The sequence below is a fragment of the Oncorhynchus clarkii genome, chromosome 17 (genome assembly GCF_045791955.1).
Source record: "Oncorhynchus clarkii lewisi isolate Uvic-CL-2024 chromosome 17, UVic_Ocla_1.0, whole genome shotgun sequence".
NCBI lineage: Eukaryota > Metazoa > Chordata > Actinopteri > Salmoniformes > Salmonidae > Oncorhynchus > Oncorhynchus clarkii.
In genome coordinates, this window is record NC_092163.1 from 56,576,718 (window position 1) to 56,596,979 (window position 20,262).

At 43.8% G+C, this 20,262-nt stretch overlaps 1 protein-coding gene across 1 annotated transcript in view; it reads right to left on the reverse strand.

The window, feature by feature from the left end:
* Positions 1–19,841, reverse strand: part of LOC139371152 (multiple EGF-like-domains 6b) — a 79,745-nt gene extending 59,904 nt beyond the window's left edge. The window contains exons 1-4 of the mRNA XM_071111264.1: positions 19,471–19,841; positions 17,986–18,120; positions 16,176–16,285; positions 3,183–3,296 (exon numbers count right to left, since the gene is read on the reverse strand). Coding sequence (XP_070967365.1) covers positions 3,183–3,296; positions 16,176–16,285; positions 17,986–18,120; positions 19,471–19,562 — 451 coding nt within the window. The 5' untranslated portion in view covers positions 19,563–19,841. The remainder of the gene's footprint in view (positions 1–3,182; positions 3,297–16,175; positions 16,286–17,985; positions 18,121–19,470) is intronic.
* Between the last annotated feature and the right edge of the window lie 421 nt (positions 19,842–20,262).

Genomic DNA, 20,262 nt, shown 5'->3' on the forward strand with positions numbered 1-20,262 from the left:
CCAAAGTTCTGCATTTTGACTAGGGTGGCTGGAGTCTTTGACAATTCTTAGTGCTTCATCTGACACCGCCTATTATGGAGGTCCTGGATGGCAGGAAGTTTGCCCCCGGTGATGTAATGGGACATTCACACTACCCTCTGTAGTGCCTTGCGGTCGGAGGCCGAGCAGTTGCCATACCAGGCAGTGATGCAACCAGTCAGCAGGATGCTCTCTATGAGATTTTCCTATGATCTCAAGCAAAGAGGCACTGAGTTTGAAGGTAGGCCTTGTAATACATCCACAGGTACACCTCCAATTAACTCAAATTATGTCAATTAGCCTATCAGAAGCTTCTAAAGCCATGACATCATCATTTTCTGGAATTTTCCAAGCTGTTTAAAGGCACAGTCAACTTAGTGTATGTAAACTTCTGACCCACTGGAATTGTGGTACCATGAATTATAAGTGAAATAATCTGTCTGTAAACAATTGTTGGAAAAATTACTTGTGTCATGCTCAAAGTAGATGTCCTAACCGACTTGCCAAAACTATAGTTTGTTAACAAGAAATTTGTGCAGTGGTTGAAAAACAAGTTCTAATGACTCCAACCTAAGTGTATGTAAACTTCCGACTTCAACTGTAGGTGTTCCTTTTGTCCAGGTAGGAAAGGGCAGTGTGGAGTGCAATAGAGATTGCATCATCTGTGGATCTGTTGGGGTGGTATGCAAACAGAGTGGGTCTAGGGTTTGTGGGATGATGGTGTTGATGTGAGCCATGACCAGCCTTTCAAAGCCCTTCATGGCTATAGACGTGAGTGATATGGGTCAGTTGTCATTTAGGCAGGTTACCTTAGTGTTCTTGGGCACAGGCACTATGGTGGTCTGCTTAAAACATGTTGGTATTACATACTCGGACAGGGAGAGATTGACAATGTCAGTGAAGACACTTGCTAGTTGGTCAGTGCATGCTCGCAGTACACGTTCTGGTAATCCATCTGGCCCTGCGGCCTTGTGAATGTTGACCTGTCTAAAGGTCTTACTCACATCGGCTGCGGAGAGCGTGATCACACAGTCTTCCGGTACAGCTGGTGCTCTCATGCATGTTTCAGTGTTATTTGCCTCGAAGCGAGCATAGACGTAGTTTAGCTTGTCTGGGCAGCTCTCGGCTGTGCTTCCCTTTGTAGTCTGTAATGGTTTGCAAGCCCTGCCACATCCGACGAGCGGTGTAGTACGACTCAATCTTAGTCCTGTATTGATGCTATGCCTGTTTTATGGTTCGTCGGAGGGAATAGAGGGATTTCTTATAAGCTTCCGGGTTAGAGTCCAGCTCCTTGAAAGCGGCAGCTCTAGCCTTTAGCTCAGTGCGGATGCTGCCTGTAATCCATGGCTTCTGGTTGGGGTATGTACGTATGGTCACTGTGGGGACGACATCATCGACGCACTTATTGATGAAGCCAATGACAGATGTGGTGTACTCCGCAATGCCATTGGAGGAATCCCAGAACATATTCCAGTCTATGCTAGCAAAACAGTCCTGTTTCATCTGACCACTTTTTTATCGATCGAGTCACTGGTGCTTCTTGCTTTAATTTTTGCTTGTAAGCAGGAATCAGGAGGATGGAATTATGGTCAGATTTGCCAAATGGAGGGCGAGGGAGAGCTTTTTATGGGTCTCTGTTTATGTAGTATAGGTGGTCCAGAGTTCTTTTCCCTCTGGACCACATTTAACATGCTGAAAGTTGGTAAAATTAATTTAAGTTTCCCTGCATTACAGTCCCCGGTTACTAGGAGCGCTGCCTCTGGGTGAGCGTTTTCTTGTTTGCTTATGATGGAATACAGCTCATTCAATGCTGTCTTAGTGTCAACCTCTGACTGAGGTGGTATGTAAACAGCTACGAAGAATAGAGATGAGAACTCTCTCGGAAGGTAGTGTGGTCTACAGCTTATCATGATGATATACTCAACCTCAAGCGAGCAATAGCTCGAGACTTCCTTAGATATAGTGCACCACCTGTTATTTACAAAAATACATAGTCCGTCTTACCAGGCGCCGCTGTTCTATCCTGACGGACATCGTATAACCAGCCAGCTGTATGTTGATATTGCCGTCGTTCAGCCACGACTCCGTGAAGCATAAAATGTTACAGTTTTGAATATCCCATTGGTAGTTTAATCTAACCTGTAACTCGTCGATTTTATTGTCAAAAGATTGCATGTTTGCTAGCAGAATTGAGGGAAGTGGGGGTTTATTTTATCGTCTCCGAATTCTCAGAAGGCAGCCCGCTCTCCAGCGTCTCTTTCTCCACATTCTCTTCACGCAGATCACTGGGGTTGGGGCCTGTTCCCGAGGGAACCGTATATCCTTCGCATCGGGCTCGTCAGAGTCGTGAAAGAAGAAAAAGGATTCTGCTAGTCCGTGGTGAGTAATCTCAGTCCTGATGTCTAGAAGTTATTTTCGGTCACAAGAGACAGTAGTGGCAACATTATGTACTAAATTAGTTTTAAAAAAACAAGTTACAAACAACGCAGATAAACAAACAAACAAAAAACAATTGTTTGGGGGCACGTAAAATGTCTTCTGCTCCGGCGCCATCTTATTATCTGAATTGTAATTTTAATATCGTAAAACAATTCCTTTTTTTTCTCCAATCTTCTTCAAGAAACATTGAGCATCTATAGACATATTGTAGTGTAAAAGCAGGTGAGCTGTTTGTACTATTCTTGGTAACTTTCTGGTGTTTTGAGGTGGAATACTGAGTGAGTGAAGCATAACACGTCAACCCTGTTGTAACTCATAAATAGACAGGCTATTTTTTGTGAAGCTTGCATTCAATTGCCCCTCCCTGTTGCACACAATAAGATTCAAATTTCTCCTGTCACATAGAGATGTATGGCTGATTTAAGATTAAACTGTCAACCCTGTTATCGTCAACCCTGTTACGGTCAACCCTGTTACGGTCAACCCTGTTGCTATATTTGGCACTTAATAGGAACTTCCTATAGCATTTTTTTTTTTATGGGAAAATTTGTTTTTTATTAAGTTGAACATTTGTTCTTTATGGCAGAATGTTAAATCACCGAGTTACACATCTCAAAAAGGCATCAAATTGGTGGAACGACCCACATACGGACACAGACACGGACAGGAACAGCAGGACATACTGTTGGAACTACAGTACATTAAACAGAGAGTGTTGTACTCACCATACTGACAACTGGGCCCATTGAAGCCAGCAGGACAGTCACAGAGCTGGGAGCTGGAGCGGGAGCCCTCCCGACACTGGCCCCCGTTGAAGCACACGCCGTAGCTACACACAGCTGGAGGATGGCACCGGGACGGGATGGATGGGGTAGGAGACGGAGAGAAAGAAAGAGGAGAAGAGATAAGAGGAGCAGAAGTACCTGGCTGCTGTCACAGAATGTCAACATCTGCAGTGGGACGGTTTGACCTATCAGGGCCTCTTTAGTTCCCTGTTAACATCTGATTGAGAGGGACCTTGATGTTCCTGCTGTTACATTAACCATGCTAACAGGGCTCCCTCCTCCAGTTGGCTCTCTTCAAGGAGGAGAGTGGCTTTCAGGCACATTACCAGATGAAAAAAAAGTAATCGTAATGTTTTTGGGAGAAAATGAATCAGCTGGGATAGTTTAACCCTGAGTGAAAGAAATAGGCTGCATCTCTGCTAAGGACATAGTCAACCCCCATGGTCACATAGCAATCTGCTCTGAAACTGAATTATATGGCCCATGTCTCCACACAGACAAAGATCATGCATCCAGTACTATTAGCATGAGGCGAGGCAGAGAGTCACAGGGTGTGGGACATCAATCTAGGAGAGACGGCCCTATCTGGCTAAATCCCCAGAGTCAAACAACTTGTCTTGTTTAGACGTGTGAAATCCGTGAAATTGGAATAAACAAACACCTCAAACCACTAGGTAGCCTACGCCACGTGAATCCAGCACATAGGTGTAGGCATCGCATTCTACACACTCATATAACTCACATCCTCTCTCGCCTTCACCTCCAAGCTAGTGTGTGTGTGTGTGTGTGTGTGTAGGATCTCTGTACACTGCACAGCAAGGTACAGGAGAGCAAGCCAAGCCTCGTGTTTCGCTCCATGAAGAAGGGTGCAGTCTACAGTGTGACGGCTACAGAGTACCAGAGGATTGACGCTTGTGTTTGCACACACCCATGTTGGCACTAGCAGTACTAAGGCTCAGGGAGAGGAGATGTACGGAACACCTAATCATGGCAGGAATGCCCGCTCTTCTCCAAGGTGATTAGACAGGAACCTCTCAAAAGATGTAACTTCTGCCAGATCTGCATTTTTCTGCTAATCTAATCCGATCGGCAGCTGCATGACCAATTCCCACTCCCAGTTCTTTTGGGGCCATATATGGGCCACATATGTGCCTGTTATTATTAATAACAACATGCCAACCAAAGATCTGAGGTGGTGTGCAGTTCAACATGGGCGATAAAAATGAGTGACAAGATATACTACCAACAAATCAGTGTACTTTTGTAAACTACAGCAAAAGGAGAAAATAGTTTGGCAGTCTGTAAATGCCTTCCTCGAAAACGATTAAAAACAAATTATTTTTCCTTTCAACATTCTGCCTAAGGAAATGTCCAATATGTCTGTGTTACTCATGATCTCGACAGGTGTTTTTTCTCTAGCTATAGGTGTCATCTGTCATGGTAACAGCAGCTCCTCTCACAGGTGGGTTACATCAGCATGAGAGGAGACAGAGATGGGAAAATTGGAAAATAGAGCCATTGATATAAAGAAAACTAGAGAATGACCGATAATGTTCTGTTATAGTCTACCGGTCCTTCTTTATCGGCTTTGCCCATAGTCCCTCTACATAGCAAAACATCTGCTGCGCCAGCCGCCACTCACCGGCTGAGCACTGCATAATGTCGAGGAATGTCTACCTGGGAAAATCATCAGCAAGCAGTAAGATACTGTAGCTCATTCTACAACAGAAATGTGCTATATTGAGAAACGAGTCAACTGACACGGTGACCAAAATCTAACCTCTATTGCAAATATTAATTTCATTCACTAATAATAAGGCGGTTAGTGGTTAGAGTGTTGGACTAGTAACCGAAAGGTTGCAAGATCGAATCCCCGAGCTGACAAGGTACAAATCAGTTGTTATAAAACTGCACATTTAGCTATAAACCCGTCACTGAGAAGAAATTATATGTGTCATTGCCAGAATGGGGGATTTGGGGGGGGCAGAATCATTTCAGTCCTCTCTCTCAACAGCTCCAGAAGAATCCCTGGAGTGTGAGGCGAAGTCTAAACATCTTGACGTCCTCCTGGCCCTGTGCTCAGACACCTGGTCAGCTCTGTGTCTGGGAGCAGCAGTCCACAAGTCCCCTCAGACCTAACTTAACAATACCCAACACAGTTCCAACACAACCCCTCCGCCCTCAATCAACTAAGTAGTTAATTAAGTAGTTTTTTGGGGTATCAGTACTTGACTTTATTTATATTTTTAACAACTTTTACTTTTACTTCATTACTTTCCTAAAGAAAATTATGTTATTTTTACTCCATACATTTTCCCTGGCACCCAAAAATACTCATTACATTTTGAATGCTTAGCAGAACATTAAAATGGTCCATTTCACACTCCACCCTCACTCAACAAATACCTAACATCAGTGCGTTTGGAAAGTATTCAGACCCCTTGACTTTTTCCATATTTTGTCACATTATAGCCTTATTCTAAAATGGATTAAATACTTTTTCCCCCACATCAATCTACACACAATACCCCATTATAACAAAGCAAACATTTTTGCAAATGTACACTACCGGTCAAAAGTTTCAGAACACCTCCTTATTCAAAGGTTTTTCTTTATTTTTACTTTATTCTACATTGTAAAAAAAAAGTGTTAAAAACTAGACTTTTTGCAGTCGCAAAAACCATCAAGCGCTATGATTAAACTGGCTCTCATGAAGACCGCAACAGGAATGGGAGACCCAGAGTTACCTTTGCTGCAGAGGATAAGTTTATTAGAGTTACCAGCCTCAGAAATTGCAGCCCAAATAAATGCTTCACAGAGTTCAAGTAACAGACACATCGCAACATCAACTGTTTAGAGGAGTCAGGCCTTCATGGTTGAATTGCTGCAAAGAAACCACTACTAAAGGACACCAATAAGAAGAAAAGACTTGCTTGGGCCAAGAAACACAAGTAATGGACATTAGACCGGTGGAAATCTGTCATTTCGTCTGGAGTCCATATTGGAGATTTTTGGTTCTAACCGCCGTGTCTTTGTGAGATGCGGTGTTGGTGAACGGATGATCTCCACATTTGTATTTCCCACCAAAAAGCAGGGAGGCTTTCTTTTGCTACATTGTAAATACTTCGCCACCATGGCCTATTTATTGCCTTATCCTACCTCATTTGCACATTTGCACATTTGCACGTGTTCTACTGTATGTTTGTTTATTCCACGTGTAACTCTGTGTTGTTGTAAGTGTCGAAATGCTTTGCTTTATCTTAGCCAGGTCGCAGTTGTAAATGAGAACTTGTTTTCAACTAGCTTACCTGGTTAAATAAAGGTGAAATAAAACAAATACAATAAAAGGAGGAAGTGTATCACAGCATTCTGCAGTGATACAAAACTACATCTGCTTTGGGCTTAGTGGGACTATCATTTGTTTTTCAACAGGATAATGACCCAACACATCTCCAGGCTGTGTAAGGGCTATTTGACCAAGAAGGAGAGTGATGGAGTGCTGCATCAGATGACCTGGCCAGCACAATGATGAGTTGGACCACAGAGTAAAGGGAAAGCAGCCAACAAGTGCACAGCACATGTGGGAACTCCTTCATGACTGTTGTAAAAACATTCCAGGTGAAGCTGGTTGAGAGAATATCAAGAGTGTGCAAAGTTGTCATCAAGGAAAAGGGTGGCTAGTTGAAGAATCTCAAATATAAAATATATTTTGATTTGTTTAAAACTTCTTTTTTTATATGTGTTATTTCATAGTTTCGATGTCATCTCTATTATTCTACAATGTAGAAAATAGTCCAAATAAAGAAAAACCCTTGAATGAGTAGGTGTTCTAAAACTTTTGCCCGGTAGTATAATAAAAGTAAAAACTGAAATATAAGTATTCACACTCTTTACTCAGTGCTTTTTTGAAGCACCTTTGGCAGCGATTACAGCCTCGAGTCTTCTTGGGTATGACACTACAAACTAGGGCACACCTGTATTTGGTGAGTTTCTTCCATTCTTATCTGCAGATCCTCTCAAGCCCTGTCAGATTGGATGGGGAGTGTTGCTGCACAGCTATTTTCAGGTCTCTCCAGAGATGTTCGATCGGGTTCAATTCCGGGCTCTGGCTGGGAAACTCAAGGAAATTCAGAGACTTGTCCCGAAGCCACTCCTGCTTTGTCTTGGCTGTCTGCTTATGGTTGTTGCCCTGTTGGAAGGTGAACCTTTGTTCCAGTCTGAGGTCCTGACCACTCTGGAGCTGGTTTTCATCAAGGATCTCTCTGTACTTTTCTCAGTTCACCTTACCCTCAATCCTGACTAGTCTCCCTGCTGCTGAAAAACATCCCCACACCATGACAGTATCACCACCATGCTTCACCATAGGGATGATGCCAGGTTACCTCCAGACGTGACGCTTGGCATTCAGGCCAAAGAGTCCCATCTTGGTTTTTATCAAACCAGAGAATCTTGTTTCTCATGGTCTGGGAGTCCTTTATGTGCCTTTTGGCAAACTCCAAGTGCCTTTTACTGAGGAGTGGCTTCCGTATGCCACTCTACCATAAAGGTCTGATTGGTGGAGCTCTGTCAGAGTGACCATCGGGTTCTTGGTCACCTCCCTGACCAAGGCCCTTCTCCCCCAATTGCTCAGTTTGGCCTGATGGCCAGCCCTAAGAAGAATCTTGGTGGTTCCAAACGTCTTCAATTTAAGAATGATGGAGGCCGCTGTGCTCTTGGGGACCTTCAATGCTGCAGAAATGTTTTGGTACCCTTCCACAGATCTGTGCCTTGACACAAACCTGTCTCGGCGCTCCATGGACAATTCCTTCGCCTCGTGGCTTGGTTTTTGCTCTGACATGCACTGTCAACTGTGGGACCTTATATAGACAGGTGTGTGCCTTTCCAATCATTTACGACATGTGGACTCCAATCAAGTTGTAGAAACATCTCAAGGATGATCAATGGAAACGGGATGCACCTGAGCTCAATTTCGAGTCTCATAGAAAAGGGTCTGAATACTTATGTAAATTAGGTATTTCTGCCTTTTATTTTTAATACATTTGCAAAAAAATCCAAAAACCTGTTTTCGCTTTTTTCATTATGGGGTTGTGCATAGATTGATGAGGATTTTAGAATAAGGCTGTAACTTAACAAAAAAGGTTAAGGGGTCTGAATACTTTGCGAATGCACTGTATACAGCTTTGTGTTCCCAAATACAGCTGATCAACTGATGTAAATTCATCAGAACAACAACATCATTAACAGCTGTGAAAGATCATCAGAAGTAGCCATTTTCCAATGCAATTAAAAGCCACTGGCAAGGAAGCAAGGAGTCAAACCATCCTGAAGTTTGCAATATGTCACAAGTGACAAACAAGACGCTTGTCCCTTTCCCCCCCTCCAATAAATGTGAGAAATGAACTTCTTGCCAGCTAACCATGGAGAGCATTTTCCCGCCGCCCGCTCTCCACCCTTACACTGCTTAATCTCCCTTGAAATAATTCCTTAACTTGCCGTGCAGCACGGCAAACGGCGTAACACTCACTCTCATCTTTCTCTGTGATTGCCTCCACTCTGTTACAAAGACACCTTGTCTGAGGGGATTAGCTGCTTCCACAGAGAAACAGAGATAGGTCAATGAGTCGCACTGCCACCGGACAGACACTGGAGTCCAAGGAGCAGGTGTCACCAGCTCAGCCTCTGACATGGCCACCACATCCTAACAGAAGCAGTGTATCTTTATAGTCAATGATGACGGTCTGTTTGTTTAGGTTGTGTCCATATGTTTAACCTCAGATTGAGAGACAGAGGGAGCAGATTTACAGTAATTCGTAGGCATTTTAATTATATATAAAAAAATATTTAATCTTTATTTAACTAGGCAAATCAGTTAAGAACAAATTCTTATTTACAATGATGGCATACCAGGGAACAGTGGGTTAACTGACTTGTTCAGGGGCAGAATCACAGATTTTTACCATGTCAGCTCAGGGATTCGATCCAACAACCTTGCGGTTACTGGCCCAACGCTCTAACCACTAGGCTACCTGCCTCATAAAAGCGCCACCCTGCCATCTCTGTTTGTGTTAGTAATTGATACACACGGAGAGCAGCACTATAGTTTGAGGCAGCAAATCATGTTTTGCTCTGCAGAGGATTGTATAAAATCAAAGGGTTCTCACAGTAGCCAGGATAGGCCAAGGGCAGCACTGTCAGAAGGTCCTCGTCATCAGAACAACTTTAAATACCCCTGAAGAATGGTTTCAAGCCTGTCTCCTAAATCACGTGTCTTAGTATGTAATGTTGATGGATGTATCTGAATGGGGATATCCCTGAAGGTAGGATACACAGATTTCCATGTGCAGTGGGAGGATGTGGGTGGGAACCTCGTGGCTAAACTGAATTACTCAAAATGTCTCCCTGTCTGGCAGTGTTGGGCACAGATAAGATAACAAGTAGTAGATACATGGGTGGAGGACAATAGGAAGAGGATATTTGTGGTACATTTTACACTTTCCTGCTTTTCATACACAGTGTTTATCATGGACATGATAAAATTAAATGAAAACATCCCAAGACAATGAGCTTGGCCTCTATGACTCGGAGACACCACGCCATGCCAGTCTGTTTTTGTATGTGCGTGTCTGTGAACAGAGACCTGGCCGAGTGGTGCCAAAATAACAACCTATCCCTCAACGTAACCAAGACTAAGGAGATGATTGTAGACTACAGGAAAAGGAGGATCGAGCACACCCCCATTCTCATCGACGGGCCTGTAGTGGAGCAGGTTGAGAGCTTCAAGTTCCTTGGTGTCCACATCAACAACAAACTAGAATGGTCCAAACACACCAAGACAGTCGTGAAGAGGCACGACATAGCCTATCCCCCCTCAGGAAAATAAAAATACTTGGCACGGGTCCTGAGATCTTCAAAAGGTTCCACAGCTGCAACATCGAGAGCATCCTGACCGGTTACATCACTGCCTGGTACGGCAATTGCTCGGCCTCTGACCGCAAGGCACTACAGAGGGTAGTGCGTACAGCCCAGTAGATCACTGGGGCTAAGTTGCCTGCCATCCAGGACCTCTACACCAGGCGGTGTCAGAGGAAGGCCCTAAAAATAGTCAGCGATCCAGTCATAGACTGTTCTCTTTACTACCGCATGGCAAGCGGTACTGGAGTGCCAAGTCTAGGACAAAAAGGCTTCTCAACAGTTTTTACCCCCCCCCCCCCCCAAGCCATAAGACTCCTGAACAGGTAATCAAATGGCTACCCGGACTATTTGCATTTCACTGTAAGGTTGTATTTGGTGCATGTGACAAATAAACTTTGATTTGATTTGATTTATCCCTGGGATGCAGTGTTTCTCCACACACACAAAGACCACCCATGGACAGCCACAGTCTCCTCGTCCCTCGTCCCTCTGGCCCGGTACACGTGTACATCCGCCAGCCTGGTCCCTCCCGCCACAAAAGGGGGCCAGTTCCCATTCAGCAGTTAACGAGGGCGACAAACTGGTGGAGCCATTGTCCCTGCTCCTCTGTTCCTCACTCCCTGTCACAAAGCTCATTGTTGCCATCAATCAACATAACTGCCCGCTTCCACTCTTGACTGTCCCGGGCCATTCTCCAGCCAACTCGCTGGGGATGAACTCTTAGCTCATTGAATGGACCTTAGAATGAAGGAGAAGTGGAAGGAAGTCTCGAGAAGCACCATCAGCAAGTCAAGGACTCTTACCCTCAGGAAAGTCAGATAGTCATCAAGTCAATTGGTGCTTCTCAAAACACACAAAAATAAATATATTTCAATGGGTCACCTAAGCAACTTTAGTTTTGAACCAAATGATGCATTTGCATGCACTTCCACATGCACATGAACAAGTGGCAAATGGAATTCAGGCCAGTTAGAACACATGTCAGTGTGCACAGATGACCTCCTTGTGGAAAAGGTTCCTATTGCGTGCACTGCCCCAGGATTCTCAGTCAAATCAGGCCTTTGCAACCGAAATGTTGGGTTTTATGGCATGTGCTGGACAAAAAGGATGTCTACTACAGTCTAAGAATCCCAGCTATGCCATGTCACTGGGATGCTTTACAAGTAAAGCTTGCCCCACACTATCTTAAATCAGGATTAGAAGGCAGGGAATAGAAAGACTAGGAACGGGGAGGAGGGGGAGGGACAGGTCAGAAGGAGGGAGCCGTGACAATAACCAGACATATTTCAAATGTTTTACCATTCTCAAGCCTTACATATGACCAAATAAGAGTATATCTTAGTAGAGGATGAGGGAGAACTCGACAAGAGGAGCCAGTAAGTCGGAAAATGCCCACAGCGAAAGTGAATAGCTGGACTGTAGATATGGCCGAGAGATGGGGAGACAAGAAGGACGATAGAAGAGAACCAAACGGAGGAGAGCGAGGGAGAGGGATAGAGGGAGAGGGTTGGAAAGGAGGCTGTTAGCATGGCTGCTCATCAATGTACAGGGCTGTTTCTCTACAGCATGATGTGACACTTCATTCCGCTCAACTGCCTCACAATAACAACATTAGCCTAATTAGCTAACACTCACTTTTTATTAGCGCAGACACACCACACACACACCACCTCGACAGAGACCTCACATGTGCCAGACACTAAATCCCTATTTTAATGCACAACATTCTCATTTCAATCTCTGGGGTTTTCAAAGGATTTACTAAAGCTGTACCTTTTGCGGTCTCTGCTATAGAGCTGATCTGTCTTCTTGGATGTCGTATGCACTGTTGAAAACAGTCCTATAGATTGAATTGCATTGAAGAACACCGGAGAAAACATAGGTCTAAGTGTGCAAGAGAGAGTGGGAGAGTGAGAGAGGGTGGATTGTGGTGTGAGGATCCTTTTATCCTGGTTCAATGGCTCAGAGTAAAGGGTGATTAGTTTGTCCCGTCTCAAAGTGCTGCCACGTCTTAAGTAATAAAAGCCCAGCCGTGTGTCGAAGAGAGCCGACATTGTCATGCAGAAGAAAAACAAAACCCTGCAACTTAGTGAGGGAGACACCGGGCAGCACTGGGGAATGCCTGTTAGGACGTTTCCTTCTGTGGTGTTTTAAAACAAACCAGAGCTCAGGGGTTGAGCAGACAGCCTAATGCTTCCCTGGATAATTTAATACTGTAACCTTTTAACAAGAGACAAAGAGGGCTTTGAGGAAAGCATGAGACCATAAGGAGACCCTGCTGAAAGGCACATCCAGGGGATCATCTCTCACCCCTGTCCCATCCCAGCCTCTTCCCACCACCCCTGGCACAGACAGTAGCCTTCTCCACAGGCATGAGGGGAGGTGAGGCACACCACACAGGATGGTGCTGGGGCCTGGACACAGGGGATGGGTAGGTGGAGGAGGAAGCGTTCCTCTGGGCGGTGGTGGGGAATGAAAGTGATGTCTGGGCTGTTTACTAGGGGCTTTGTCAGGGGTGATGTCTAAGGTATGCAGGCTATGCGATGCGGATCAACGGCCGTAAAATCCCATCAAAGGGCCCTGCCAGGTCTCACTTGCATGGGACTAAGCCTGTCCACACAGAGTTGAGCAGTTCAAGGCCCAGTAACAGACTCAAACCCAGCCTTATGGACCAGTACTGACTCCAGCCTCAGCAGGAGACTCAGCCCCAGCCCACCCCAGTCTCAGTCCCAGTCCTGACTCCAGCCTCAGCCCCAGCTTCAGTCCCAGGCCCAACCTCAGTCCCATCCCCAGTGTCAGCCCCAGCCTCAGGCCCAGCCTCAGGCCCATCCCCATCTCCAGCCTCAGCCCCAGCCCAGTCCAGAGAAACTGTACTCTCCTGTTACCGTGGCACCTCAGCCCAGCAGATCCCTACAACACGTCTCTCCATTACCAAAGCAAAGGATTAGAGTGGGGGAGATTCTGTTTTGACTCATTGTATAGTTTTCTTCTTGACTCTTTTCTGTTCATTTGCAGGTGGTCTCTCTCCTCTGGGATAGGGTTGGAAGAATCAGTCTTTGCCAAAGTCCATGGTGCAAGCCTCTGACCTGTACCACCAGTTACTACCACTCCTCTGAGTCTGCTGATTGGGAATATGGTAGCATGACTATGAGTGTGAGCCGAGATTTAACTGTGGAGCTCCAACAAAACTGGGAACCAGTCAGCACATTGGAACTGGCCACCCAACTGAACAAAGAGGATTACCTGTCCAGCCAAACTCTCACTTTTTTGGCAGGCAGACACACCCACCATCTCAGGACACAAGGAGCCCTGCAGTGCCAAGTGTAGCTGAGCCAGAAGCAAAGGTGATTAGGTCTGGTGGTCAGTCAACACTTTAACATGTCTGTAAGTCCACTATCATCTTTGGCAGAATTTAAAACAAGACATTGCAATACAAAGCCGGTTTCAGCAAAAATTTCAACAGTAATTTATGAGCTTTCAAAATGACTTTGAATATTGCCGCTTTCACCCAGTGTCTGGTCGGTTGTGAACGTCACAGTAACTGTTGCACTGATAGTGCTAAGTGATTAGTGCTTTTTATGGTTTTGGTTATTTTTTTAAAAATAATCACGTTTTTTATTTAGATTATTATTTGTTAACATTAAATGCATTATGAAATATGACCTTGAAATGATTTTAGAGCTTCTTAATTGAAATTACAAAGCCAAATAGTGATGATATTCAATTGCCAAAACATTGAAAACATTCCATGGTCTCTAACAACACAGAACAAAGAAATGAATAAGAGCCCCATGATATTACTGACTGCTCATTACTGCTTAACACTTATTAACACTAATTTATTCACATTACCTTACTTAAATAAAATATTTGAATTGTGTATATAATTTTTTTGGGGGGGACAACTTTATTATTTCATTTTTTAAGTCATCATCTCATCTCTGCTCAGGCAGTAGCAGCCAGCCAACCATCTAACATTACCTATGTGCTCCCCAATGAGCCAAGTGCCTCTTGTTAGCGAAAAGGGTACCCCGTGAGCATTAAGTTGCCACAGATGCCCATGCTGCAGAGCTGTCTGACGAAATCACTGTTTTAGTAGTTCTTCAAAAGTAGATAAAGTATACTTTCAAGACTGCTACAACTATTAATCGGGTAGAGATACCTCCAAGTACCTCTTGACATTATGACTTCTTCCTGAATGCTCTCCCAACCACCCTCGGCTCCCGACCCAGGGCGATGGGTTTGACGTACCCTTCCTTCCTCTCACTAGCCTATGGAGTATCACCTCCACTCATGTGTAAGCGGGCGTCAATCCCGTAAAGATTGATTTACACTAATAAACATACAGTCGTGGCCAAAAGTTTTGAGAATGACACAAATATTAATTTTCACAAAGTCTGCTGCCTCAGTTTGTATGATGGCAATTTGCAAATACTCCAGAATGTTATGAAGAGTGATCAGATGAATTGAAATTAATTGCAAAGTCCCTCTTTGCCATGCAAATGAACTGAATCCCCCAAAAACATTTCCACTGCATTTCAGCCCTGCCACAAAAGGACCAGCTGACATCATGTCAGTGATTATCTCGTTAAAATAGGTGTAAGTGTTAATGAGGACAAGGCTGGAGATCACTCTGTCATGCTGATAGAGTTCGAATAACAGGCTGGAAGCTTCAAAAGGAGGGTGGTGCTTGGAATCATTGTTCGTCCTCTGTCAATCATGGTTACCTGCAAGGAAATATGGGCCGTCACCATTGCTTTGCACAAAAAGGGCTTCACAGGCAAGGATATTGCTGCTAGTAAGATTGCACCTAAATCAACCATTTATCGGATCATCAAGAACTTCAAGGAGAGCGGTTCAATTGTTGTGAAGAAGGCTTCAGGGCGCCCAAGAAATTCCAGCAAGCGCAAGGACCGTCTCCTAAAGTTGATTCAGCTGCGGGATCGGGGCACCACCAGTACAGAATTTGCTCAGGAATGGAATCAGGCAGGTGTGAGTGTATCTGCACGCACAGTGAGGCGAAGACGTTTGGAGGATGGCCTGGTGTCAAGAAGGGCAGCAAAGAAGCCACTTCTCTCCAGGAAAAACATCAGGGACAGACTGATATTCTGCAAAAGGTACAGGGATTGGACTGCTGAGGACTGGGGTAAAGTAATTTTCTCTGATGAATCCCCTTTCCGTTTGTTTGGGGCATCCGGAAAAAAAGCTTGTCCGGGAAAGACAAGGTGAGCTCTACCATCAGTCCTATGTCATGCCAACAGTAAAGCATCCTGAGACCATTCATGTGTGGGGTTGCTTCTCAGCCAAGGAAGTGGGCTCACTCACAATTTTGCCTAAGAACACAGCCATGCATAAAGAATGTTACCAACACATCCTCCGAGAGCAACTTCTCCCAACCATCCAGCAACAGTTTGGTGATGAACAATGCAAAAGTGATAACTAAGTGGCTTGGGGAACAAAACATCGATATTTTGGGTCCATGGCCAGGAAACTCCCCAGACCTTAATCCCATTGAGAATTTGTGGTCAATCCTCAAGAGGCAGGTGGACAAACAAAAACCCACAAATTCTGACAAACTCCAGGCATTGATTATGCAAGAATGGGCTGCCATCAGTCAGAATGTGACCCAGAAGTTTATTGACAGCATGCCAGGGCATATTGCAGAGGTCTTGAAAAAGAAGGGTCAACACAGCAAATATTGACTCTTTGCATCAACTTTATGTAATTGTCAATAAAAGCCTTTGACACTTATGAAACGCTTGGAATTATTCTTCAGTATTCCATAGTAACATCTGACAAAAATATCTAAAGACACTGAAGCAGCAAACTTTGTGGAAATTAATATTTGTGTCATTCTAAAAACTTTTGGCCACGACTGTACACTGTCTGTATCCTGATAACGGTAACAATCACTCCCTCCCACATTAGCAGAAGATCCCTCTCTGAAACACTAGGTGGTTGTGATACTTTAACAACAGAAACCTCAGTAATATGAAGCAATAGAAGAAGGGAAAGACTTACGATACAAACAGCCAGCCTCTCCGTTGAGTTGAGACCATCCAGGACAGCACTTATACACGGTCTGGAAGTCTTGTCTGTAGATTTGTTTATATGCTGTGTAGTATGCTGTCCTGTTATCAAGGAGACATAACATTATCAAAGGATACAAACTAGATAATATCAAGCTACACTATATAAAACACGTCTACACAATAATTAGAGGTTCAGATGTATGGCACAATGTCATGGTTGTTCTGTCTGTTCTTAGGGAGGGTGGAGAGGGTAGTCTGTTCTTAGGGAGAGGGTAGTCTGTTCTTAGGGAGGGTGGAGAGGGTAGTCTGTTCTTAGGGGTTGGCTTTGCCATCCTGAGAGTGGGAGGGCTAGGTTGCTGATGATGTTCAATGAGTAAGAAGGGGAAAAAAACGTCAGATCCACTACGATAATCACAGAACATTTCCCACTCTTTTAAGTCACATACAGTATAATAATCAGGAAACATTTTCCCAGTCTTTTAAGTCGTCCATTTCAATGTGCAAGACTGGTAGACTATACTTCAGAGTACGGTGTCTATCCCTGTAGTTTAGAAGCCCTCTCACGGCTACTAGTCATTATGCGTCATTTTGTTTACACCGTGTAATTAAGGGGTTGGCGACCTTCAAAGCTGCCTGCGTCTTTGTATTGTGGTAAATATATGGAGAAAACAAGCCTCAATAGCACATTGAGAAACTCCCCAGAGAGTGAGTCAGGGGTAAGCCGCAGGACTCTTCCTCACAGGTATGTACCTGACCTTTGGAGATGCCTCGGCTAAATAGATAGGTTAGCTAGCCCTCCAGGAGAGCTGTGGCTATACCTTGCACTTAGTGCTATATGAGAGGCCTACAAGACCCTGATTAAAGAACAAAAGAGAGGGAAAAGGATAGGAGGCAGAAAAGAGGAGAGAGATGTTGACTGAGATTTAGGGGGATGAGGATGGCACTCTTAAACAGCTTTGACGTGATTTGATTACTGTTAAGACTGAGTCAGCAACAACTGCACAACACAGAATTATCCATAGGCAATACATGCAATATAGAACATAATGACGATCTACAGAATAGCATTCCTGAAAAATTCCTCAGAACAAACATAGGAGTCATGAGTATGTGAAAGGCTGACAGAGGTGATGGGTACAGAAGAGAAGGATAGAAAACTGGACAGGTGAATAACTAATTCTCTCCTTCTCTCTTTCTTTCTCTTTCTCGGAGGACCTGAGCCCTAGGACCATGCCCCAGGACTACCTGACATGATGACTCCTTGCTGTCCCCAGTCCAACTGGCCGTGCTGCTGCTCCAGTTTCAACTGACCTGAGCCCTAAGACCATGCCCCAGGACTACCTGACATGATGACTCCTTGCTGTCCCCAGTCCACCTGACCGTGCTGCTGCTCCAGTTTCAACTGTTCTGCCTTATTATTATTCGACCATGCTGGTCATTTATGAACATTTGAACATCTTGGCCATGTTCTGTTATAATCTCCACCCGGCACAGCCAGAAGAGGACTGGCCACCCCACATAGCCTGGTTCCTCTCTAGGTTTCTTCCTAGGTTTGGCCTTTCTAGGGAGTTTTTCCTAGCCACCGTGCTTCTACACCTGCATTGCTTGCTGTTTGGGGTTTTAGGCTGGGTTTCTGTACAGCACTTTGAGATATCAGCTGATGTACGAAGGGCTATATAAATACATTTGATTTGATTTGATTTTGATTTGAACCAGTGTTGCTTTCAGAATGGATGGAGGAATACATGGATAGAATAATGGATTGATTGATGGATGGATGGATGAAAAGTAGGACTCACCTTCTCTCGTATCCCATGCACCAGTTCTGTCCTAGGCAGCCTTGCTTCCAGACCTTGACCATGCACGTGAAGGCTTGCACACACGGCTGCCTTTGGGCAACCAGCGTCACATCCCGCTCCACACACACGTTGGGCCTGAAAGAGGCCAGTGGCAAAAAACATTAAAAAATCAATATTCTGTCATATTCTGTCATTTTTTTGGTTTACAGTAAGAGGGTGTTATGAAGGATGAACCAGTAAAGATAAATGGACAAGGATTCCATAGGGGTTAATACTGTGTTGTGCTGCCTGTGCTGTCTGCTAAGACTTAAGGGGAATTCTCCATGCATTACTGTTTGACCCCTAAGCAGGGCAGCACAAGACACTGCCTGCAGCAAGACATCAAACAAACATTCACTAAGACTTTACCTGATACTACAGTATATCAAAACATTGACCAAAGGAGAGCAGAATAACAAGATCATACAAACTGATTTGGACCTCTTGTTATTGAGTTTTATAAGCCAGGTGCCATAAGCCAGGTGCCATGAGTGTCATAGATCCCATCGTACCATATTCCCTGCATTGTAGTCTCTAAGACCATCTCAAGCTGCCATACTATCCCTCTAACATTAAGCAGTGTTTTGGTACCTCTCTGCAGTACGTCTGAGAGAAGTCTCATCCTTTACGAGTAGCTCATTCATTCCATGTCCAAGCTTGTCTCATCTCTGGGATAGTGTGTATGTCTGAGAGGTCTGGGATCACCTTCAGTTTGTGATGCTGATACTGTATCTATTTTTCCAAGACTGGCAATGGTCCCTCTGAGAAAATTCCCATTATTTTTCACTATCTGACATTGACACGGCCATTACAACTGAACAGAGACTTATAATGAAGTCAGACTTATCAGAAGCACCTCATCTCGGACCTATCTCACCTGTTACTTTGGAATGCTCCCCATTTCATGGAAAACTTAGGAACATCTCAGGAATGCTTCCTGCATCATTAATCCACACCGAGATCATGCGTAATTATGTAATAACATTACAGTGCATTTTGAGAAAGACAGTAGAGTATTCTTATGAATAGCTCCAGGTGCATCATAGCTCCAGGTGCATACCTTTCTGTGAAATGTACAAAATACAGCCTTAAGAGTTAACAGTGATTGTTGTCTGTGTCGTTTTAACTACAGGTTTATACAAGCCCAGGTATAGAACACATTGTTCTTCTTTCAATGCAAACACCTTTTGAGTAAAACATTGAAACATGAAATTAATTAATTGATAAACAAATATCATATTTCAACTTGTGAATGTTTTTAAATAATCCTATTAACCGGTAGTTTGATATGTCAACAGATATTGGATTCTGGTTATATGGTTTTAAACTCAAATGAATAGCAGTAGCAAGCGACATGACTCTAACCAGAAATGTTTTATCATGTAGGTTACTGTGACTAAAATATGTATTATCAAGTAAAAATGACAGTTTATAAAAAATACTTACATGTATGATAGGAGAATTCCATAGCTGGACACTGCGTATATCCCATCGATAATTAAGTATTGAAAAACTATTAAAACGAAGATACAATCCATTTCCAAGTTGTGTTGAATGTATCAATATATATGCATTAAAGCGCAGAAATGTAGTGGTATTGACACGTTTTAGTGAAAAAAGACAGAATGCACAAAAAAATCCGTAGCCTAATTACTGAAAAAATATTGGAAGGAGGCTTCACTGTTACACAAAAAAAAATCTACCAGAGAGTGAGAAGTGTCAGTAAAACACCTTCTAATTCCAAAAGTGATGCAGTCATACATCCCGTACAGAGTGGTGCTTGGAGGTCGTTCCTAACTGGTTTACAACATGCAGATGTTGAACGCACATGCGCGCGCAATGGCTTATAAGAGTAAATCGAAGCAGTCTGGTCTCATAGACTAGACGTAAAATAGTAAAAGTAAACCTACAACCATCAAATTATTATGGTTATGTTTGGTATGGTTGCATAGTACAGAAGGTTACTTAAAGCTAAAACGAAAGTATGGTATTTGGTCGGGGTGGGTAGATGGGAGGATATCCTCATGGACAATTTTAGCATTTTAGCTAATTAGCTACTTACTACTTTTCAGCTACTTTGCAACTACTTCGAATTTTAGCTAACCTTTCCCCTAGCCTACCTCCTAACACTAACCTAGCTAAACTAGCCTAGCTTGCATTAGCGTTACCCACCTAGCTAACAACAAATTGGAATTCGTAACTTATCATACTAATTGTATTTCGTAACATATTATACTA